Genomic DNA, 22,995 nt, shown 5'->3' with positions numbered 1-22,995 from the left:
TTAAGACTTTGTTTGCAAATAAGTGTATTCTTTATTTAATCATTTGGGTTAAAGAATTTTAAATTTATCATATTTAGTTGGCAGAGGGTTAAGATAAACTATAATATGTAAGCCATTTCTAGTATGGCCAGTTTGACAACTACATTTGAAAATCTGTTTCACTGCTTGTTTTTTCTTATAACACTGTTTCCTGCTGTTGTAACTGAGCTGTCCTCCCTGCAGTATGACTATTTTCATCTGACATCTTAGACTGATCATGCCGGTGTTTTCTAAACAACACGTTTATATGGCAATTATGCCTTATTTCTGTTCCCCCCTGTTATATACCCTGTTCCATTGATAGACAGTTCTGTTAGAACAGTGGTTTTGTCAGGGTGATGATTTTATGATTGTATGAAATGGGGCAAATTTTGAGAAAATGATTGAGCCAGTAGCAGAATTGGTTGGCATATGCTCGTATGATTTATTTAGCTTGCTTCCTACTTTGCCATACCAGGGAAGAATTCTATTCTTCCCACTTCTTGAAAGTTGAAGGAGGGATTGGAGGACACTGAAACAAAAGAAACCTTATTTTTACCCCCAAAGTAGCTTATATAATGTCAGGAACGGCTTTGATGAAACCACTGGCCCTACTTAAAGATCTTATTTTCCAAGCCTTTCATTATTTTATTTGCCCTTTTCTGAACTCTACAATTTCCCTCTCTTGTAGCTGGTTCGATGCCCAGAACTGAATGCTGTGCTCCAGCTGTGGCCTCACCGGTGCTGAATAGAGAGGAAGAGCCACCTTCATAGCTTACATGTGATTCCTCTGCTTATACAACCCAATACTGGATTTACTTACTTTGGCAAGATAGCTGCATTGTGCACTGTATTTAATGTTACGTGTACTGTAACCCTGGGTCTTTCTCTGCATTGCTGCCGTTAAACCCCCAATCCTGCCAATCTAAAACTCCTGCCTTTGTTTACCTGCCCCATCCCCTACCTCCAGACTCCCCTTACATTCATCCACAATGAATGTCATCTTTATTCTCTCATTTTCTTTCACTGTAATCTTAAACTTTGGCAAAACTTTCCCTCTGTCTATAAATTGTCAGTTGTCAGCCATCTGATTTTTCTCCCTGCTTTGGTAATGGGACGTCTTTCACATCTTTCCTGTGGTACTTTTCCTTTCCTAGTCATTGAACACTTGGCACGGTGGATTTACCAAGCATTCACTTGGCATTTCTTCCACATCAAATACCTTTGGACTTCTCTGATCTGACCACCTGGTCAGGTTGTTTCCTGTGTTTTAGTTCTTCTGTTCAGATTTTTTTGACTTCTCCTGACCTCTATCCTTATAACTTCACTCAGGATATAGTATTATCTCATAGCTCTTGTCCCAGGGAGGAGACAGTAATACTGATTTACCATGGACATTCCTAACAATAAGGAAAGTGTTCTTCTTCACTGTGACTAGAATAGTCTTTAATAATTTTAAGCAAATTCTTTCCCCTCTGAGATCTTAATTTTTTAAAAAATGCTAGAGCTAAGTGACTATAAATTTCTAAGATGAGTGAGGTAAAGGAAGAAGGAAGAGAAACAAGGTTTTTGTGTTGAACAGGAAATGGTTCTCCAAGGAAGCTGAATTGAGGTTCTTGTTGGGTTTGGTACAGCTGTCCAAAATGGGAGGCAAGACTTCGTTTTTCCTAGATTCCAGAGCATTATCTTAATCTAAGATTTACAGTAGGTGTTAAGTTGGTTTATTTAGGACTGTTGACAGAGACACACAATCACTTAATTATATGCTTTGGTTAATCATGTAGAGTGTCGAAAGTGTAACCTTTTCTGATTTATTATGGATGATAAGAACTGGAAGGTCTCCATATGTCCTTTTTATCCATTTCTAAAGTCCCTCTCGTTTATCTAAATCTGTGTTTCTTATAGTAGCAGTCAAGCTGATGTTTAAGTTCTTGCTTCTTTTTCTTAGTTGATATGTGCTATTTAAACAGCCTCTCCTTGGATCTGTGGTCTTTACTGAACCCAGAAGATACGTCTTTTGTATATTTATGTCCTGAGAGAGTTAAAATCAATTTGGAAACCTTTCAATACATCAGATACCTATCATATGGATTTAGGAGTTACCAAACATTTTGCATTCAGACCCCTAATAGATATTTTACATATCAGCATATTGCACTATTAAAGTGCATTTCAAAAGTACACTACAAAGTAAGAGGTGGCAAGATCTGTTAGGCTTTTCTGATGAAATATAAAATATATCATCTGACTATTCTTCCATATCTAGAACCCTTAGATATTTCTAGTTTCCTTATTCATAATTACACAAGCCAAGTGAAATTTTAAGCTCGATTCGGTGGTTTAAAAGAAAGTAAATCTTTTCTGTGGTTTCCCACCATATATAGTGTCAAAGATTGGTCGCTTTGCTTATGCCTAGATCACATCCTAAGTGTGGCCCCTTCCTTCAAAGGAATGTTAGTTTTATTCCCTGACTTCTGAAATAACCCTCCGTGACAGATCCAGTTGGGCTTTTTTGTGTGCTGAATGCCTTTCTCTAGGCAGCCAGTAAGTAGTGAGCAGTGGCATGGTTTCCATCTCCATTTATGGCCTTGGAAGGGTGACAGGGACATGGCTGGGACTCTCCATTTACGGTCCTTGGAGGAGCTGAGAAGAGTGGCTGGGGTGCTCTTGGAGGGCAGAAAGTAGACATTGTGAGATAAAAATAAATAGGAGATGTTTGCAATTCAAATTCCAGTCCCTGGGGGGAGGGCAGAGGGCACCGGGAAGGGGAGTGTGTAGCAAGTCAGATGAGATCTGCTGCAGGCATTTGTCTCCTTCCATTGGAAGGGTTGCTCATCACACGTTTCCCAGGTTCATTTCTGATTTGTTCCAGAAAGTTGTGTGTTATGTACTTGTGACTCTCCTTTACGAAGAGAGAGAAGGAACACTAATTAAAGTGTGGCAGAAACCTAACTTCTTTAAGGCATCATTTGAGGCACCAGAAGAAATCTCCAGAAGGGGGGAATGAGGCAGGTGCTTTACGCAGGGGATAGGCTGGCTGGTTTTAGGACGGGGTGACTCTTGTCACTCCTCTGCTTGTGTCAGAGGGAGATCATCATCCGTGTCTTATGTTTATTATTCCTTTTGCCCATCTGGATTTCTGGCCTCGAGGGACAGATCTGCAAAGTATTCGACAGAGTGTCTTCCTGTAGTTTATCAACTGCGATTTAAAGGTACTGAACTTCCGAGGAGGCCCGATAAAGATTATTCAGAGTTGTTTTTGTTTGCCGAGAATAGAGGACATATTGGCTTATGGAGAGTCATCGCACATTCAGGAGAAATTTATAGTCTGGCTAATGTGTGTAAAGTAAGCCTGAGGTGAACTGGTTTGGCACAGCTGAGTTAGAAAGTATTTGGAGCCACCCGAGAAAAAGGGTCTTGTCTGTCACGAAAATCCTCAGAGTAAAACCCAGTAAAGTAGAGAGGAGAGCTGAAGGAACAAAAGGAGGCAGCGATGGGACAGAGAACGATGTAATTAAACTAAATTTGGGACTAAGTCCTTGATTTATCTTTTGAAATTTCGTGTAAGATAGCATAAGATGTACCATGAAACTAAGGAAAGAAATCATCAGACATATGTGTTAGAAGACCACAAAGCAAGTTGAAGGGTTGTGCAAGATAATAAAACTGTCCAGGTTGTATCTGTGGATTTGCATAATGATATTTGCTGTGTGCCACGAAAAAGAAGTGAAATAACACCCTTTCACCTCACTTCCCCCGCAAAAGGAAATTATTGGCTTCATTTGTTGGTGCGTTTGGCTGGCAGTTTGAGTTGGTAGAATAGATTAGTATTATCACTGGCTAATTTTAGATGTAGGTATTAGTGTATTGTTTCTTGATAATTGATGTTTGAGACTGGGAATCTGTAGCCTTATGGATTTGATCTCTTTTAAATTTTAGCAACTTCCCCAAAGACAGAGTGAGTTAGTAAAGATTATGGACTATGTAAGGAACAAGTTTTACCAGCTGATTTGTTTAGGCAATTGTTTTTACCCTGTATTCCTTCTTAATCAAGGGTAAGGAAGGTTATATTCTTTGCTTTGGGAAATTCTTCTTTCTGTCCTCCCTCCCCTCACTTTTTCCAAATTCTGGGCACAAATAGCAGCTCTTTCTTTTCTGTGGCAGGTGTGCATCCTATTGGCTGGCTGGTATTTCTTGTTTTCCTTTTTTTTTTTCTTACTCTTTTAAAATGGGGGTGGGGGTGTACAAATACGTGTATGGGACACATGCAATAATGTTGTAATGTTTCTTGTTGTTTAATGGATAATTAATTGCAAAGTAATTGTTTGAATTATAACATGTTTGAGTAAATGCTAAATTAGTATTTTTTTTTCTAATATAATCATGAATTTAAAATCTAGCATTCCTGTAACAATGTGTCTGTGTTTGTCTGTCTGTGTCTGTCTAATAGTAATTAATATCTGTGGTCCGTACCTGGAAGAGGAAGTACAGCTTTAAAGGAATAACAAAAGACTTTGTGTCTTAGACCCTTCGCAGGTGTTACAGTCGGGTGAAAGAACATGGTGTTGGGAAAAGAAAGAGCAGTTACACATTTGAACAGTTGGAACAGGTGTTTGGTCAGGGAGGATGGGATGCTCAGCCCTGCCAGCCTGTACTTATTAACAGTAGTGGCTTGTACCAGGAGCTGGAGTCAGATGGCAGCACTATGGAGGAGTATTCACAGGAGGACTGGGGAAACCACAGTCAGGATCTCCACGGCTATCCAACAGATCAGGAATTGGGTAAGAGAGCCAGTATCTATGTTACTTGTGTGTGTGTGTGCGCGCGCACGCGCGTGCACGTGCATATACATATCTTTATATGTGCACAGGTACTTCATATCTGTAATATCTTCTTATACCATTCCCACTGACAGCACAACGCATATAGCCAGTCTATTGGGGGCAATTTGGGCATCCTTAAACTACCAGCCTAGTGCCTAGTGACTTGGGTTCCACAAAATTCCTAAAGACACAGAAGAATTCCTAATTCTGAGCCGCACAAGGAAGCTCAGTGACAGGCTATGCAATTAAAAATATCCTGCACCTCTTAGTTCTAAGACGACTGCTAAGAGTGTTGACTCTTGGCTCGACTGGTATAGATATAACTGTCTTTTCCTTCCTTTATCCCAAATACTTTTTTTTTCCTGTTTGTGATTTGCAAAAGGTCCCTTTCCAGGCTTCAGTCTGAACAATCAATGAAGGGAAGCCTTGGTTTGAAAGGAGCTGATATTTGAACATTATCAGGGATCATACTCCTTCAAACTCTGTAAAGGATCCCAACCCAACAGTAGCTGGAATGATTTATTCCCAGTCTTCACATTAAAAATGGAAAACAAAACTCCTGGCCATCAAATCTAAACTTGTGTGGACTAATTAAGAGGGTATATGTAGTTGTTTTTCTTTTTTATTTTCAGTAAATGGTCCAATTTTAGTTTTCATAATTTGCAAGTACTAATCAAGTTTCTGCTGCAACCTTTGTACATTCATAGCAAGTTGTGTAATGAGTGCTCACTTATAAGTAAACGTTCTCACTATCCAGTGAAATACTCAGGTAGCCCCCAAGGAAGGATAAGTAGGATTGGTACTATAAATGTGCCTCCCTAGCTTAAGACAAAAGCCAATGGGCACTATTTTACAGAACTCCTGATGATAGAGAAATGCTTAATTCGAAAGAAAAAGGATTAAATGTTAATATTTCTTGTGAATGCTGTGTCTAAAAAAAATCTCTCAAATATCAGAAGAGAGAGGGAGCGAAGAAAGAGGTTATGAAACTGTAAGACTAACACAATGTAAGAGAGAGAATTGATGACTAGAAGAATAAAAAGGGCAGATGCTAAGTGATCACTACCTCTTAATTGCAAAACGGTACTAAGGTCTAAATTACTTTGGCATCCTCTAACTCTGGTTTTGCTGGAGAGAGTTAAGTCACCTAAACCTTTGGGAAAAAAATAACATGTGTAGTATATATTGATCCTGATATTAGGGGAGTAATTGCTCTCTAAAACCTACATATAAAGTCTAAATAGAACAGAATTATTTTCATTCTCGTTCCTTTAAAAATCATGTTTGCCATGAAATTAAGCTTTAAGCTCCTAGCTAGAAATCCACTGGTGACCTTGAAGAATTTTATACTTGTAGAGCTGGGTTCTGATCTTGCATATAAATGTATGCATCTCATTATGTAAGAGTTATATTTATAAATCTGGCATTGGACAGTGTTTGACACTAGAATTAAGTTCTCGCATTGGAAAGTATGGAACAAACAGTAGACATATAGCTACTTAGCTACATAAATGTATGCCACCACTTAGGAAAATATAACTTTTTTCAAAACCTCTGTTTTTCAGATGAAATACCTGTCACAAAGAGAACATTAAAAATAAAACAAGAGTCTTCTGAAGAAGCACAGTAAGTAGATGTTCCACCTTTCTACAGAGTGTATTTACCTAAGTTTAATGACAAAGGTCTTGCTGTAATGAAGCATGCTATGAGGGTTACAGCCGTGCCACTGAGAGAGCATGTCTTGTTGTTCTTCCTCATCTTTTTAGCCTAAGTTTTCCAGTGGTTAATCCAAAATGTTGAGAATGTTGTATACAACAAGAAGAAATAAATATATTATATGAAAATAAGCGTGTTTATGGTATTTTCCTGTGTGTGGATGTGGTATTTGGATGTTTAAATATGATACAAAGTTAAGTCACAGGGCCCAGAGTTTGTCTGGGGTTAAGTGAAATGATAGGAGGGCCAGAGGGACACTTAAATTCCTTATAATATTCCATTTGAGGACTCAAAAAGCAAGTTCTTAGGAACTACAAGGGAGGCCCAATTGACGTAACTGGGGATGAACTCAAGCTTCACAGAACTGGTGTCACCAATCTCAGACCCCCTGAACTTTTCCCATGGTTGGAACTTCAGAAATACAACAGACAGTTCTCAGGAACTGTTTAAGTAACTGGATCTAGTTCTCACTGTGCTCCACAGCTGTGGAAAGCTCATCTGAGGGCTGAGCCCGGGGAGCTTCAGGCCGAGATCAGATCAGTGGGGCAGGAACCTGACAGGCTCTGCAGAAGTGTCCTGTGTGGCTGCCTGTTCTCCAGGTTTCAGCTCACAGGGTGCGAGGGTTCTAAGAGGCAGTTCATTTCCCAGTGCAACAGTTTCCTCAGACCTGTTCCTTACTGATGATTTAGGTCTATGACAGCGCTGCATAAAATGACTTCATTTGGGCACTGGATCTCTTCACTCTAGGTTTAGGTGGGATTAGCCTGAACTAGCTGCTGTAGCCTGCAGTCAAATACACCATCCTTCACCCGCGAAGAAGAGTCACCACTTATTTATCAAATGCCTACTGTATGTCAGGCATAGGAATACAGCAGTGAGCAAAACAGACAAAAAGCTCTGCCCTCCATCCCACCTCCTTAGCCTAGTCCTCCTTGAGATCAGTAAAATATTTTAAAAGAGGACAGGGAGAATGGTAGCTATGAAAGATAATTTTTCTTTAAAGCATTGACCCATGCAGAAGCATGGTCCTATGTCTTAGCCTCACAAGCACCACAATCTAAATATTAGAAAAGTGATCGAGTGCCTTTGTGTACTCTGAGAAGAGAAACAATCTCCAGAAATGCAGTGATTTCATCCTGATGGCCACTCAGATACTTGAGTAGCTTTCAAGACAAACTAAAGTGTGGAGGGTAAGTCCAGGGCAGTCTTTGGTTCAAGAAGCAACTGATAACAAAACGTTAGCTCTTTGCCATCTTGAAAAGAAAATCAAGGAAAGTAAGAGAGAAGGACTATGTGGAAGATTTCCCCAGTTTGTTCCAAAAGCTCTTCCAGAAGGTATGAGAATTTAAGAAGAAAGTTTCCAGGATCTGTCTCCTTCCAAGAAGCTGTTAGCAAACCACCCTTACACCCTGTTTTCTTGCCTGTGTTTGATTGTATGTGAGTGTGGTAGTTGAGTATTTTTGTAGCTTAAACCTATGATTGATGTCGAGTGTAATTGTTTGTTGCTAAGTTGATATTTAACAAACTAAAGTCTTCCAATATCAAAGTTGTACCCTACCTGAGAAACAAATATCCTCATATATATGTACAAATCATCATGAAGTATCCGTTGGAATTACATGAATTAAGCAGCATATGAAACAAGAATTTCCCTGTACTTGTCTTCTTCTGTTAACTGTCCAGATCAAAATTGAAATAATTTCTATACTTTTGCTTCCCTTTATAAAATATATTTTAGAAAAATCTCAGTTCATTATCTGGAATTTTTTTTCTCTTACAACTGAAGCTTAATAATGGAACTTTCGCATCTGAATTCTCAGATCTTAATTCTGTGCTAAACTGACAGTTCTTTTAAATTTGGGAGTAGTAATGTATTTCAGACAAATAGAAGAAAATGTCCTTTTTTCATGTTTTTGTATCAGATCAATAGTCATAATCAGTTGTATATTTTCCTATGGCCAGCGTGTATGGGCCAAACTTATTGAACTTTCAGAATTTCCAGGTTAGAAATTAATGTGTTCATTCTTTTAAGTGATACCTACTGGTTACTTTTCTGAATACAGCATCCTTCACCTGCTTTTGGTAGTTAGGTCTGAAGGTCATCATATGCACTATAATAGCCACTTTAAAAAGTACATGATCCTTGGTTTCTGAAATCCTTTAAAAAGTACATGATCCTTGGTTTCTGAAATCCTTTAAAAAGTACATGATCCTTGGTTTCTGAAATCTTATGTATCAATAGTTACTAAGTGGAATACAGCCAGACTTTAGAAGTAATGGAAAGCAGTTTTTCACTAGTTCCTAGGAACTTCCTAAGGGTGAGCATGTCTCAGATTTTAATACTATGATTATCTAGACTTGCACAGTCCAATATGGTAGCCACTAGTCACCTAGGGCTATTTAAATGTAATTTAAAATTAATTAAAAACTTAATACCTCACTCACACTAGCCACATCTTAAGTGCAATGGCTAACATATTGGACAGCACAGACACAGGACATTTCCACCAGTGCAGAAATTTCCACTGGACAGTGCTCATGTAGACACCTGAAGAATCTGACTTTTATTTCTCTTTCCAGGAAAAGAGACATCATGCAGAATATCGTACAGATTTTGGAATCAGTACAGTTGAAATGGGAACTGTTTCAGAGCTGGACAGACTTTTCAAGGCTTCATCTTTCTAATAAACTGGCCATTTTTGGAATTGGTTATAACACCCGTTGGAAAGAGGATATCCGTTACCATTATGCTGAGATCAGCTCCCAGGTGCCCCTTGGCAAGCGACTCCGGGAGTACTTCAATTCTGAGAAGCCCGAGGGACGGATCATCATGACCCGAGTGCAGAAGATGAACTGGAAAAATGTTTACTACAAATTTTTGGAGATCACTATTAGTGAAGCGCGGTGCCTGGAGCTGCACATGGAAATTGACTGGATACCCATTGCCCACTCCAAACCAACTGGTGGGAACGTTGTTCAGTATTTATTGCCAGGAGGCATTCCCAAAAGCCCAGGCCTTTATGCCATTGGCTACGAAGAGTGTATTGAGAGGCCCCCCTCACCCCACATGGAGCGACGTTCCCTGGACCCAGGAAAGGAGGGCCGGGTTGACTTGGAAACCCTTTCAGCACAAGCCTCACTACAGGTGGAAATAGAACCTACCCGAATTATCTATTGCTACCTCGGGATCGCTGAGGTCAGGACTCTGCAGCAATGCTTATTTTTACATTTCCAAGCAAATACCAAAACCTTCAGCAAAGATTGGGTCGGTATTAATGGGTTTTTGTCTCAGAACTGTATTGTGGATCCTGGAGTTTCCCCCAAATCCATCTATATCAAATTTGTAGAAGTAGAGAGGGATTTTCTTTCCGCTGGCTCTTTAGTTGAGTGCCTGGAAAAAGCCATTGGCTACCCCTTAAAATTTAACAACTGAATGTCATCCTTCATAAGGATTTGGGCTCTTACCTCTCTCTTGTCTACTCACATCCCGTTACCCAGACTGTCCCTCATCCAGATGCTGCCATCAGACTTCATGGAAACTCTTTCCACGATCAGGCCAGTACAACTAAGAAATCATAGTAGACTTTGGGCAGAAAAAACAGACCTCACCTGAAAATGCTCATTTTGAGCCAGCAAGCTATACAGCGGACTTGCATGGTGGGTCAGTTGTTTCTTTTTTAAAAACAAAAAACAATTTTTAAATGGATTTTAGAGCCCTGATGTAAACAAATGTAGGTACATTCCATATTGGACAAAACTTATACTTTGAGTTTCATATGAAATTGAAAAATTGTATTTTTTTCACGATGTTTCATTTTTACACATCTCTATGTCTCTATATAAGTATTATTTACAACCTTGAATAAATAAGCAATAGATAATGGCAAGTTAAATCTTGAGTCACAGTAAATAAGACTTTTTCAATATTACCCTTAGCTACTATTGTATATAATTTAGAGTTTCATTTTTTTCACCAATCAAGTGTTTTGCTATTCCCAATCAGTGTTGCCTGCAAAGACCTTTGTTTCTGTGATGTACCAACTTTATGGTTGTGCTGCCATTTAAACTTTTTTTTAAAAAAATCATTAAAGTAATTCCTGGCCTCTTGGCGTACTAGTGGAGCTTTTTGCAGCCGAGTGTGGTCGCACTGGCAGTGGGGCCGTGCTCTGACTTTACTGCCAGGGATGAACACAACAGAGTAGGGCAGCTTCACTCCCTCTCGCTCTCTGTACCCCACTGACCAATGTCATGATCTCTTGTCAGAGTAACAAAGGTCATTGGACATTTCACTTTGTGCTACTTTTTAAAAAGCTACAAAAGGATATTCCTTTTGGCCCTAAGTACATGAATTTGTAAGAGACTCTCATTCCTCATCTTTACACTCAGTAATCAGGGGCAGCTCTCTCAGGAGCACAGGTGGAGAATTGATGTCATCATACTGCCTGTGAAAAAGGAGAGAAGATCTAATAGAAACATCCAAACAAAAATTTTAAGTGATCCGTAGGATAGGAAACTGTAAGGTATCAGTCCATTAGGAGGGTAACTATCACCTTTAGATCTTGCAGTGATTCCTGTGGGTCAACTAGCACTCCAGTTGGAGGTTAGTACTCTTGGCTAAGAACTACCTTACTAGTAGAGTAGTCAAGGGTCACTTTGGTCTCATGACAGGGACTTGTTAGATTGGTTATTTATCTTTAATGATTCCCCCAGCATCTCTCGGGTACTCTACTTTAAATGGACTGCAAATCCAGGTAAGAGCTATAATTCTCCCCATTTTTCTGTACTATTGAAGATAAAATTGCACATTGATTAAAAAAAATGTTCTTTCCTGCAGCCTGAGTTGTCTTAAATCAGTGGTTTTTCTCATTCTGATACCTCTTGGTTGGTTGATGCTTATTTATTTTTCTAGTGACTAGAGAGCTTATAACCAATGGGATGACTTTTATTAATGTCATTTAAGTCTAGGTTTATGGAGTTGGCTGTTTCCTGATGTGAGTTGCTAAAAGTGGGTGCTAGTTCAGGGAGAGTATATATAAATATTCTGGAATGTTTGAGTGCAGCACCTCTTCTCCCTGGGCACAGGCTGTAGGTATCGGCTTTAGGAAATTCTCATGAGTTTGCTCTTCTTTGGAACTTGGAATTATAGTCCTAAAGACCAAGCCTTCATTGACCATTTTGTAGCAATAATCTCATAATATTAGTGCCAAGTGCTGCAGGAAAAAGCATTATCACCAGGAGTAGTACATGGCATCCCCCAAACTTTGCCACTGATCAGCCCTAAAACTAACATTATGCTTCATTCATTTCTTCCCCCATCCCACTTTTCACTGCTGTTAGTTACTTAGCAGGGGCAGAACATTTGGGAACATTTAGTGAGGATGTCTGAGATCTACCTAACATTACTGAGAATAGGGCATTGCTAGACCACTATGAGCGGCACAGAGTGTATGGCAAAGACTGATCCAATATGTGTTTTCACCATGTGGCTTGGGATGGGTGAGGGGGAGGGGCAAGAGGACAAAGCTGAGCACCGGGAAACGGAGACTTGGAAAGAAAGTACCTTGCTGATGCTGAATATCCATTCTCTTTGGCCAGAACAATCTAGAAAAGAGGACAGCAGGGTGTCAGATAACTATATGAGCATTTCTAAAAACAAAAAGTAGACTATTTAGACCTCAGTGAAGCCTTATAACTGATTCCAGGAGGATGGAGACACTACATTCAAATGTAAGAGTCAGCATTAAAAAATACTGTAGAGATAAAAGATGAGGTATGACGGGGAGAAACACTAGTGAGCTGCAAGTCTCTTAACACATGAAACTATGAACTTAGCTCTTGCACACAACCTGTTGATGCAGGTCACTCACAGATCATCTGCACTAACATTCCCATTATACACAAGGGTAGAGAGCAATGTTCACCCTAAACTGCAGCTCAGCAAAAACTTTCAGAAAGTAATAGAACTGCTCTGCTAACTTCTACCACTTGACTGCCTCAGGGTCAGCAGAAAAGAAGTGGCTGGAGTAGGAGATAGTATAGAAAATTCTTTGATTGGGTGAGAGCAGTGAAAGAGTCCTGAAGAGACTGTTTCATTGTCACATGGAGAGAATCACTGCCTGCAAATCTTTATTTGTATCTTTACTTCTGATGTTGTAAATTGTTTGGGGCACAAATTCTGGAACGTTACCTACTGAGAGTGAATGTTGAGGCCCTCCCTGCCTTACGTAGCACTTGATAGGGATGAGCACAGCCTCTGTAATCAGATGCTCTGGTGCTCCTGGGATACAACCGAGAGCATTGTACTGCTGTTTTTGGAAGGAATTACTTATTTGGGGTAACCTAGGCCTGACCTGGAAATAAAGGAGGGATGTTTACAAGAGGTGCTTTGCAGTGAAGACTAAAGTAAAAAAAAAAAGAGTGTGATAGACTAGAAAAACCAAACCAACAGCACCCTCCCCCCATATATATATACACATACACACACACACACACAATCTACTTGACAATTCAAAGTTTGTAGGTCCCTGTATAAGGGTATGAGACTAGCAGTTACCTATTACTGTTGCCTTTGCTGTCACTGAGCTGCCAAGTACTACGATTCTAGGGGTTGCATGAGCAGTCTAGTGTTTGCATAGCCATTTCTCAAAGCCACTGCATGGCAGGTATTTGAAGAGCAGCCAGGCCGGTCACACTAGGAAGAAGCAGCTGAGAGCGTCTACAGGGCGCTGTGTAGAAAAAGACCGTGGGCAGCGCAGGCTCAAAGACCACATTCAGTGTTAATGCAGGGCCGTGTGGAGTAAATGGAATCCAGGAGGCCTGGCTGCTTTTCTGCCCAGTCAACTGGTCACCTAGAGCAGGCAGCGCCAGGGACTCCTTGTTATGCCTTCTGTCCTCGGTGACCTTTGCTCGGTGGTTGAGCCGTGCCCGGATGTTTGAAGCATCTTTATTTTGGCTGTCCGACCGAGAAGCCAGAACGGGTGCGTGCCCTTCTGTAAGAGAGCTTCGGCCGCCAGAGGGCGCAGAGGTGCCTGTGACCGGCTGGCGCGGGGAGGGACGGTTAAATTAAATTTCACAGCGAACATGATCTAGTCCCGGGAATTAAAGGATCAGAGCGGGCCTGAGGAGGGATGGGAGGCAGCGAAGACATGGGGATAAATAAATGGAGGGACTTGGTCCAGTCTACCTTCCCGCAGCTGCCCCCTCCTCCCCAGTCTGCATAAGGCTTTTCAGAGTTAAGCGGGGAACCGGGATCTTGTTTCCTCAGTTTCCTGCTCAGCTCCTGGGGTTTCCTTGCGCCAGTCACTTCCCTGCTCGGGTTTGCGGCGCAAGCTCCGGGTGACCCTCGGGCCTTGGTTTTAGGGAGTCTCCGAGAACCTGCTGAGAGGCCCCGTCTTCTCCCGCCACAGGTGAACACGGTCCTCGGGTCCACCGCCGGCGCATCCCCCACCGCAGCCTCGGGGCCACGCGGCACGTGCGGGGGTGGGCGGGGGTGGGCGTGGCCGCCTCCCTTCCAGAGCCTCTCTCCCTGCCCGCTCCCGCGGCCTAACCCGCCCCTGGCCCTGGGAAATTGGTAGTTGCGGGCAGCAGAACCGGGCCCGCGCGGCCGGCACTCTGGACCTGTCCTGCCGCCTCAAGCCCCACACTGCGGAGCCCCAGTGGCCCCGGGAAAACGCGGCTCCCCTCCTCCCCGCTTAGGCTGAGGACGCGTTACCCCCAAGCTCGGAGCCGGTTGGTCGGGCGGGAGCCCCGGCCGCTTAGGGTGTCGGGTGCGGGTGGCCCCTGGACGTCGGATAATCCCCAAACCTTCCTTCCTTCCTGGCCCTCCTTCCTACCGCACTTAGCGGAGGGGGAAGGCTATGGCGTAGTCTGAGAATTAGGGCTCTTCTCCTCTGCCCTTGCCCCCGGCCGGCTGCGAGGGCGCCACGACTCACCCGACCCCGCCCCTGCGTCCTGACCCGGTGGAGGCCGCGGGAGCCGGCCGTCGGAGCGCGAGGAGCGTCCCCCCCGCGGCGGGTCACCCTCGGGCCCCGCCCGCGAGGACGGCGACCTCTCCGCCCCCTCGAATGCCCCGCCCCAGTCCCCGTCGGTCCCCACCCCACCACCGGCACACGCACGCAGACTCTGGCCAGAGCCGCCCTTGGTGTCAGTGGCCCGGCTCCCGCCTCCGCTCCGGCCGTCGTGCGGCCCCAGCACCTGTCGCTTGGTGTGTCCCGGAGCCGGCGCCCCTGACTCCGTCGGGGCCAGGGAAGGCCATGGTTTCCCTGCCCGGGTTCCCTGCGACCAGCTTGCTGCGGTTTTTGTTCCTGGGGCTGACTACTCTCGGTGAGTGAAACCCTGGACCTGGAGGGGACGTGAGATGGGAGAGGTGGGGTGAATGCGACCCTGAGGGAGGTGGTTTTGGGCACTGATGAGGAGCTGGGTGGGACAGGACTCCCGTCTCTGACTCTTTCCCTCCCCGCCCTTATACTTCCCCCCACGCAGGGCATCACTTGTGTCCCCGCTGCGTCGGGGAACAGCTCCCACTTTGGGTGCGGTGTGTTTGTGGTCGGGGAGAGGGTTAGGGCACCGCCTGGGGTGAGTTGTTGGAGCCATTCCTCACCCCCACTCCCCACCTCCACCCAGCAGAGCCGGATGAGCTGAGCTGCTGGATGAGACACTGGCTAAAGAGCTTAAGGACTTAACTCCAGCCCCCCTCCCGACCCCCACCCCGCCACAAACTGATGTGCGAGAGCCCCTGGGGAATTCCCTGGTTCCCGGGCTTGACACACGCACTTCACCTCAATTCCCCAGCCCAGATCCTCCCACTTGCCCCCTCCTCCTGCTTCCTGCCCTGGGAATCAAGGGAGGTGCCCCCAAAGCACGACCGTGAGGTCATTTGGGACACAGGAAATGGAGGAGGGCTTTGAATGCCTAGAGGAGCAGAATTGTGAGCCCCCCCCCAAGAGGTCCACCCCCCCCCATTGGCTCCCAGAGCCAAAGGGACAAAGGAAATAGAGAAGAGGGCCTTTGAGTCAGAGAGGAAGGGCCCCTCCTTGGAGCAAGTGCTTGAGGAGTGTTTGAAGGCCTCCAGGAGCGCCCAGGAGCTGGGGTGGCCCAGGGCAATATCTGGGAGAAAAGGACCCACAGGAACTAAGCTCATTATAAGCTGTTTCACATGCTGCCTCCCAGGCTTTCTTGCCATCTTTCTTCAAGGATCCCGAATGAGGGTGAAGGGTGGATTTGTCCAGGTCAGCTTTAACTCCTCATTTCTCTCAGGTTGGAATCACCAGGGCAAGTAAGGCTTGGAAAGATGTAGAGTGAAATTCAACCACAGTGATGGGGCCCACCTAACTTTTACCCGTGTCTCCTTTAGCCCAGTCTGTGCTGCAAGGGTGTTGGGGCATGAAGTATTAGGGTCCCCAGACAAAGTGGGGCTCAGGACCAGACCACCAGCCCCTCTAGGCTTGGTGGGGCTGCTCCAGGATCCCTTGACTTCTCAGGCCCCCTCTCCCAACTTCAACATCAATACCTCTTTCCCTTCTGCATTCTACCCCCCAACTTCCCCATCCCCCTTCCTGCTGGGGATCTCTGAAGAAAGGGAGAAAAATTCAAGTTAGCGGCCAGGGCGTCATCGGCAGCTCTCCTGCAACCCGTCCTCTTTCTATCCTAACTCTGAGCCTCAGATTTCATACTGAAGACCCAGGCTTCAGCATCCCTACCCGGCCACCCCCGGGGGGCCACTTGAGGGTTAAATGGCCCTCGGGATGGTCAGCGCTTTGGGTGGCACAGGCTCCATTGGGCTCTGCCCGACAGGGTTCTCCGCCGAGGCCCTTCTGCTCCCTCGCTCCTCCTCGGACGCTCAGCGATGCTGCCCCTGGGGCGTGAGAAGCCCGCGGGGGGAGTTTCTCAGAGAAAGAGGGAGACTAAAAATAGTAGCCCTGGGGAGCAGGCCCATTTTCCTTCTCCTGCGCTCTAGCCTGCTCCACACTCCGGTCTGGCGTGGGCCAGAAGGGTCCCTTTCCTGGGCTGCTCCTGTCTCCTTCACTCAGACCCAACCACCCCCTTTGCCTCTCCCTGTGGCACCTGGGAGCAAAAAGGGCCGAAGAGTTGAGGGGCTTCTGCTCCAGCGGACACCCCGGACCAGGGCAGCGAAGCCTGGGGCCCTCTGCAGCTCCTAGCTGGCCTTTGCCCAGACCCCAGTGTGTCCACATTATTATTGATTTACCACCCCTCTACCTTTGGCAAAGTGACCTCATAAATGCAGGACCGGAGGGAGGTGGCTGGGGGTGCCTAGGGCGGAGGCGGCTCACCCCTCTCCCGGGACCGTGGCCGCTTTCCGGTGGGAACTGTGTCTGGCCGCTGGGGGTGAGCTGCAGAAAGGCTGGGCCAGAGCCTGCACCACCCGTAGGCCTCTCCGCGTCCCAGCCGGCGGGCTGGTCCTGAGCTGGTGTCAGGCTCCTTGAGGCAGAGGTTGTTTTTGCTTGCAGAGCCTCCGGTCCAGCGGCGCCCTCCTCATTGTCTTCTGGCTTATCACCGGGCACAAGTTTCCTGCTTGGCCCACAGGGACCTGCCAGGAAATGGGGAGGGGGGTGCTAAGAAGGCCAAGGAATCGGGCTGGGGGTTCTGTAAAGACACGCAGCCAGGAAGCCATGGGGGCGGTGTGCATCCTGGCCGGATCCACTCCTGGGCCCTTAGAGGCCTTCAGCCGGCCTCTAGCAGGGTGGAAAGCTGGACCCGTGCGCGGCCGCTGTCCGAGCGGTGGCCCCCTGATCACCACGCGGATGTGGCATCTCACACTCCAGGGCAGAGCGTTGAGGCCGAGGACTCAGTGCCTCAGTGAGAGCAGGGCTTAGGACTAGGGCGGCCAACATCCTCAGGCCTGGCCACGGACAAGCCCAAGCTTATTCCCCCAAAGGGCTTTTGACTGGCTGCTCCCTTGCCTCTCCAAAGGGCAATAAGTGAGTGCTCCTGGGCGCCATGATGCAAGCTTTGATTCGACAGGCCCCTCCTTGAAACCAACACCCCAGGCCACCTCCTGAAGGTCAGTCACAGGCAGAGGCAAGCTCTGTACTTGATTGCTTTGTACTTGATTGTCAGGGGAACCTTCATTCTCCTCTAGCTCTGCCAGGATTCCCTGCGACCCGCCCAGATCCCCTGGGCCCCAAAAGGACCCTTGGGAGCTTTCCTGGGGAAGCCCACGTGTGGGAACCCAGCAGGAGGCCGGGGAGCACGGGCAGTCACTGGGCCGGGTTGGGCGCTGGGCCACTCCAGTTTCCCTGGCTCGGAGTAGTTCAGAAGGAGCCGCGGAGTTAATCGGTAACCGATTAACCCTCCCACCCCGCTCCGCCCATCTGGTTGAGAACGCAGGAGATGGGAAAGCTGCTGATCCCGACCAGCGTCTTACCGCCCAGGAAAATTGGGGGAGCAAGTGGCCTACGTAGAGTGTAGATAAAAAGTATTGACTCTTCCCTTCCTCTTGGATGTCTTTCCCTTCTCGCTGGAAATCTGCCCCCTCCTCGTCTTGGTGCGCGGAAATCTGTGCCTCTGGATACCAATAAATGCGTAGACACGGGTCCCTATCCCAGCCGCAAGCCAGCGGGCTGAGGTTGGGGAGAAGAGGCTCTGATGAAATTGACAATGGGATCCCAGGCCAGCGGGCCCTGGGCAGTCTTCGAGGCCCACGGTGGCGGGACCCCGCGAGGTTCGTCCTCTCCTGCCGCCGCGTTGAGCTGGGTCCTTGGGCTCCGCGCTCACCCTCCTCGCTCTCATCCCCAGCGTCCCCCTCGCGGGCCCAAGTGGAGCTGCACGTGCCCTCCGGCCTCACCAAGTTGCGGGCGGTAGAGGGAGCGGAAGTGGTGCTCCCGGCGTGGTACACCCTGCAAGGGGAGGTGTCTTCGACCAAGCCCAAGCCTTGGGAGGTGCCCACCGTGATATGGTTCTTACTGGAAGGGAAGAATATGAATATGAGCCAGGTGAGGGAAATCGTCTCGGCCAGAGGCTAGCTACGCAGGAGGGGGGGCGGGGGCGGGGTGGGGAACAGGGGAGAGCTGGCAACGGTGGGAGGGGTGGCCAGGGGATGGCTGACTCGAAGGAGCATCAGGGAAAAGCAAGGTCCACCTCACCGGTTCACTTTTTGTTTTGATCTTGGAGGCTTCCCCAAAGAATTCTCTTTTTCCCAGGAGTCCCTAGAAATCCAGCGCACCAAACACTGACAAGTGGAGAGGCATTTTACTTTGTGGGGCAAGGGGGAAAGTGAGGATTGAGGGTATAGGAAACAGGAAGGGTTAGGGCAAGTATCACACAACTTTTAAAAGTTGAGCTTCTTCCTGTTTTCACATTATCTGTGCTTTGGACATTGTCACAGGCCGCGTCTCTTTCCAAATGATTTTCTGTCCCCCTGCTCCCACATAACCTCCTTGAGAGGCAAGGGTACATGTCCTCCTACACTCTCTCACCTATCTTCCTTCCTGACATCAGATGAAGACTCAGAGGCAAATTTACCCAGAAGCCAAGGAAACGTCATTTTCAGAGCTCCTTACTTGCTGGGCTCCTTGCAAGGTCCTAGAAAGTGTGTTCAGGAGGTCATTTGATAAGTAGGGGGTGTGTATGAAAGAAACTTAGATTGCAGGGGTAGGGCCTGGACTTATACACTGGGGGGCTGGGGATCTTCAAGAAAAAGAAAATTTAAAAAGATATTTTTTTCTCTTGGCACTACCCCTGCAGTCTAAGTTTCTTTCATACATGTCCCCCTATTTACATTATCCCTCATCCATTTTACCACTTTCTAAACACCCCAAGTGGGAGATGAAGAGACAGCGTCCAGGGGAACAGGACCTGTTCTGGTGCAGAGGACCCAGGGCGGTGAGATGGTAGCTAGAGAGACAGGGGTGAATGGAGAACTGGTAGAGGTTAGAGGGGGTGGTGCAGGTGAGGGGCATTTGAAGACCCCCAGTTTGGGGGAGGGGGACTAGCTGAGCCCTGGGCACAGAGCAGACAAGTAATAATGGGGAGGTGTTACGCCCGCCCACCAGGTGTTGGCGCACATCAGTGGGGTCACATCAAGCAAACCTGGAGCATCCCTGGTCTACCCCATGCCCTCCCGGAATGTGTCACTGCGGCTGCAGGGCCTCCAGGAGAAAGACTCCGGACCCTACCTCTGTTCCGTGAACTTGCAAGACAGTCAAGGCACTGTTCGAGGTCACAGCAGCAAGACTTTAGAACTCAATGTGCTGGGTAAGTGAGAGGCACCCATGGGAGGTGGGGCAGGTCTCTCCCCCAAACGACTGAGTGTGAAGGTTGGGGGAGGGGCAAACAGAGTGACAGGGCGTCGGTGTGTGGGAGCGGGGGAGGGGGAGCCGCTGGCCCCCGGATGTGAGTGTTTAACCTGTCTCCCCTCCCCCAGTTCCTCCAGCTCCTCCATCCTGCCGCCTCCGGGGCGTGCCCCACGTGGGGACCAACGTAACCCTGCGCTGCCAGTCCCCAAGGAGTAAGCCCGCTGCCCAATACCAGTGGGTGCGGTCGCCCCCATCCTCCCAGGTCTTCTTTGCACCTGTTTTAGGTGAGGGGCCTTCCGGAGACACTGAGAGTGCGGCTGGGGTAGAGGAAAGATGACATACCAGAGGGGCCGGGGTGCCAGGGGAGGCAATGCTGAAAAGCACTGGCGGGGAGGAGAAGGAGGGTGTGGGGAGGGGCTGGAGAAAGAGGCCCTGCCAGGTGCGGGCACGTGCTGCAGACTTACATTACTCAAGAGCCGCTGGGGCTAGAAGATCTGCGTTCACTAGGTGTTTGACTTTGTGACTCTGTTTCCTCATCTGTAAAATGGGGATATCAATAGCCCTGATTTGAACACACCAGCTATAAAAAACATTTGGGGGCAATTGGAACTTTTTTTTTTTCAATTTGACTGAGATAATCGATGGAACAATTTTAATATGGAGTACTAGATGCTCTTGGAGAATTAGTCTTAATTTATCAGGTGTGGTAATGGTATTGTGGTTATGTAGGATACTGTCCTTCCTTATTTTTGGAGTTTCATGCTGAAGTATTTACTTTAAAATGTCTCAGAAAAAAGAGAAAGAGAAATGAAATAAGTATAGCAAAATGTTAGCAACTGTTGAATCTAGGTTGTGGGTATATGGATTTTTATTTCGTCCCTCTTTCTACTTTTTATTTGACCATTTTTATAATAAAAGTTTTAAAATTATTTTTACATAGAGCTTACCTCATAGGTTTGTTGTGAAACTTTTCTAAGTTAGTACATGTAAAGAACTTAGTCTTTGGTGCAGAGTAAGCAGCCAATAAACTTTAACTGTTAAAATCATTAGAATATTTCATATATTCCTTTCAACACCATCAAGTAGGTCGTATTACCCCATTTTACAGATGAAGAAATTGGGACCCAGAGATAGCAGGTAACTTTCTTAAAGTCAATTGACCAGTCTTCCCAAGGAGAAGACTGGTCAATTCTGGATCCTAGGTTTTCTCATTCCTCGCTCAATGTCCTTTCTCTCTCACTCTCTGCCATTCAGAAATAAAAGTAAAAATTGGATTTTGGTTTTTCTGGGCATCACTTCCTCTTTAGCCTCCTTTCAGATATCACTTGGGGACACTGAGCGGTGGAAATGGAGAGGGGTACTGAGCTGGCAGTTAGGCAACTGGGAGCAGAACCCAGCATACTGGCTGTCACACCTTTCCCTTCCCTCAGGGAACGGATAGCCTGGGAGTCTCTCCCAGGGAGTCAAAGAGGACATTCCAGAGGAGGGGCAGGATGATTTTTATGGGAAAGAGGATCCCTGGACTGACGGTTAAATTGTGTCCACAGATGCCATCCATGGATCTTTAAACCTCAAAAACCTTTCCACTTCCATGTCTGGAGTGTATATCTGCAAGGCCCACAATGAGGTGGGCAGTGCCCAGTGCAATGTGACCCTGAAAGTGAGCACAGGTCAGTGAGGGGTAAGTGTGGTTAGGGAGAAGATTGGTCAATGGGGGGTGGGGTGGGTTTGCAAGAGAGGGGAGGAGGCCTTTCATTACAACAGGACAAGGAGCTTGTCTTGGTCAAATGTTCATGCAGGTGCTTGGTCAGTGACCACTTTCTTCTTGACAGCACCTTCTTCTTAACAAAGAGAAAATGTGTATGGTGGTGGTAGGGCAGTGGGGCAGTGGGGTTGGAAGGGGCCAGGGAATAAGCTGAGAGTCCCCCGCTGACAGCAAGGTTTTTCCAGGGCCTGAGGCTACGGTGGTTGCTGGAGCTGTCGTGGGCACCATGGTTGGATTAGGGCTCCTGGTTGGGCTGGTCTTGTTGTACCAACGCCGGGGCAAGGCCCTAGAGGAGCCGGCCAACGATATCAAGTAAGTGTCCCTGATCTCTGCCAAGATGAGGGCTCTCCTTGGGAATTCGGGCAGCTCTCATCTAATGGAAGGTTGGGCGGTGGTTGAACCATCCTTCTTGTGGGCAGATTTTAAGTGAGAGGAGAGTTGAAGGAGAGGGGAGGTGAGAGTAAGACAAAGCACGTGGAAACTCTCCCCCTTCCCCCTTCCGGCTTCTGACCTCTTATTGCTTCTTTGATGACTAGGGAGGACGCCATTGCTCCCCGGACCCTGCCCTGGCCCAAGGGCTCAGACACAATCTCCAAGAATGGGACCCTCTCCTCTGTTACCTCTGCACGAGCCCTTCGGCCACCCCACGGCCCTCCCAGGCCTGGTGCATTGAGCCCCACACCCAGCCTCTCCAGTCAGGTCCTGCCCTCACCAAGGCTGCCCAGAACAGATGGGGCCCACCCTCAGCCAATATCCCCCAGCCCTGGGGGGGTCTCTTCCTCTGCTCTGAGCCGCATGGGTGCTGTCCCTGTGATGGTGCCCGCCCAGAGTCAGGCTGGGTCTCTGGTGTGATGGCCCAGCCACTCGCTGGCTGAGCATCTGGCTTCTCTCCTTCCTACAGGGGTCACCCCTAGCACAGAGGCCTGAGCCTTGGGAGGGTGGCCGCCTTCCAGACCTCCGGTCCTCTGCCCCCACCTTTCTTTACTATGGGAAAACTGAGTCTCAGTTAAGACCCAAACTTCCAGGAGGTAGAAGAAGAGGACGTGGACCTAGGATTAGGAAGGCCCCCGCCCTGGGCTCTCTCTAAGACTGCAGTGGGATGCTGCTGAGATTGCTACCTCTGCCTCTCACCCCCATCCCCCAGGGCCTGGTCGGGACCACCAGTCAACCAGTCCTCCAGGCCCCCTTGGTCTGTACCCCGTCCCACCTAACCTCATCCTTCACTGCCCCTCCAGCTCCCGGCATTAATATAACCTGTCCTGCTGGTTTGGTTGGGTTTTGTTGGGGCAGGGGATAAGGAAGATATTTTTTATACTAACTTGAAATGCATGGTTTTGCTTTTATTTTGCAAACCTCAATAAAGATACATTGTGTTTGTGTGGAAAGTGAGAGTCAAATCACCTTTTCAGACTTGGAATTC

At 47.1% G+C, this 22,995-nt stretch overlaps 2 protein-coding genes across 12 annotated transcripts in view; both read left to right on the top strand.

The window, feature by feature from the left end:
* The window catches only part of MSANTD2 (Myb/SANT DNA binding domain containing 2), a 35,876-nt gene extending 25,210 nt beyond the window's left edge, over positions 1-10,666 (top strand). For 2 of the 10 annotated variants that reach the window (XM_082341830.1, XM_082341829.1), the window contains exons 2-5: positions 710-799; positions 4,700-4,799; positions 6,407-6,467; positions 9,138-10,666. In XM_082341830.1, the coding sequence (XP_082197956.1) occupies positions 4,724-4,799; positions 6,407-6,467; positions 9,138-9,990 (990 nt within the window). In that variant the 5' untranslated portion in view covers positions 710-799; positions 4,700-4,723 and the 3' untranslated portion in view covers positions 9,991-10,666. Of the gene's footprint in view, positions 1-709; positions 4,800-6,406; positions 6,468-9,137 lie in introns of those variants that run through there. The other 8 variants (XM_082341828.1, XM_082341826.1, XM_082341824.1 and 5 more) reach the window with 8 other exon arrangements.
* Positions 10,667-14,566: 3,900 nt separating this feature from the next.
* Positions 14,567-22,960, top strand: LOC309605711 (endothelial cell-selective adhesion molecule-like). 2 transcript variants are annotated; one of them, XM_082341838.1, is made up of 7 exons: positions 14,572-14,879; positions 18,312-18,508; positions 19,568-19,769; positions 19,939-20,094; positions 21,358-21,480; positions 21,761-21,887; positions 22,112-22,960. In XM_082341838.1, exons 1-7 carry the CDS (start codon positions 14,621-14,623, stop codon positions 22,425-22,427), a joined length of 1,380 nt encoding a protein of 459 aa, XP_082197964.1. In that variant the 5' UTR covers positions 14,572-14,620; the 3' UTR covers positions 22,428-22,960. The 2 variants fall into 2 exon arrangements, with proteins under 2 accessions (XP_082197965.1, XP_082197964.1); XM_082341839.1 differs by lacking the exon at positions 19,939-20,094 and having other exon boundaries at positions 14,567-14,879.
* The last annotated feature ends 35 nt before the right edge of the window (positions 22,961-22,995 follow it).

The sequence above is a fragment of the Balaenoptera borealis genome (assembly GCF_965194805.1).
Source record: "Balaenoptera borealis genome assembly, chromosome: 11".
Taxonomy (NCBI): Eukaryota; Metazoa; Chordata; class Mammalia; order Artiodactyla; family Balaenopteridae; genus Balaenoptera; species Balaenoptera borealis.
Note: the sequence above shows the minus strand (reverse complement) of the source record. Positions and strands in the feature narration are given on the sequence as shown.

Bases quoted from the DNA above. Each gene is read 5' to 3' on its own strand.
- LOC309605711 (XM_082341838.1), top strand. From the start codon at position 14,621: ATGCCCCGCCCCAGTCCCCGTCGGTCCCCACCCCACCACCGGCACACG. The intron at 20,095-21,357 runs GTGAGGGGCCTT...TTGTGTCCACAG, and splicing joins CTTCTTTGCACCTGTTTTAG to ATGCCATCCATGGATCTTTA. The intron at 21,888-22,111 runs GTAAGTGTCCCT...TTTGATGACTAG, and splicing joins GAGCCGGCCAACGATATCAA to GGAGGACGCCATTGCTCCCC.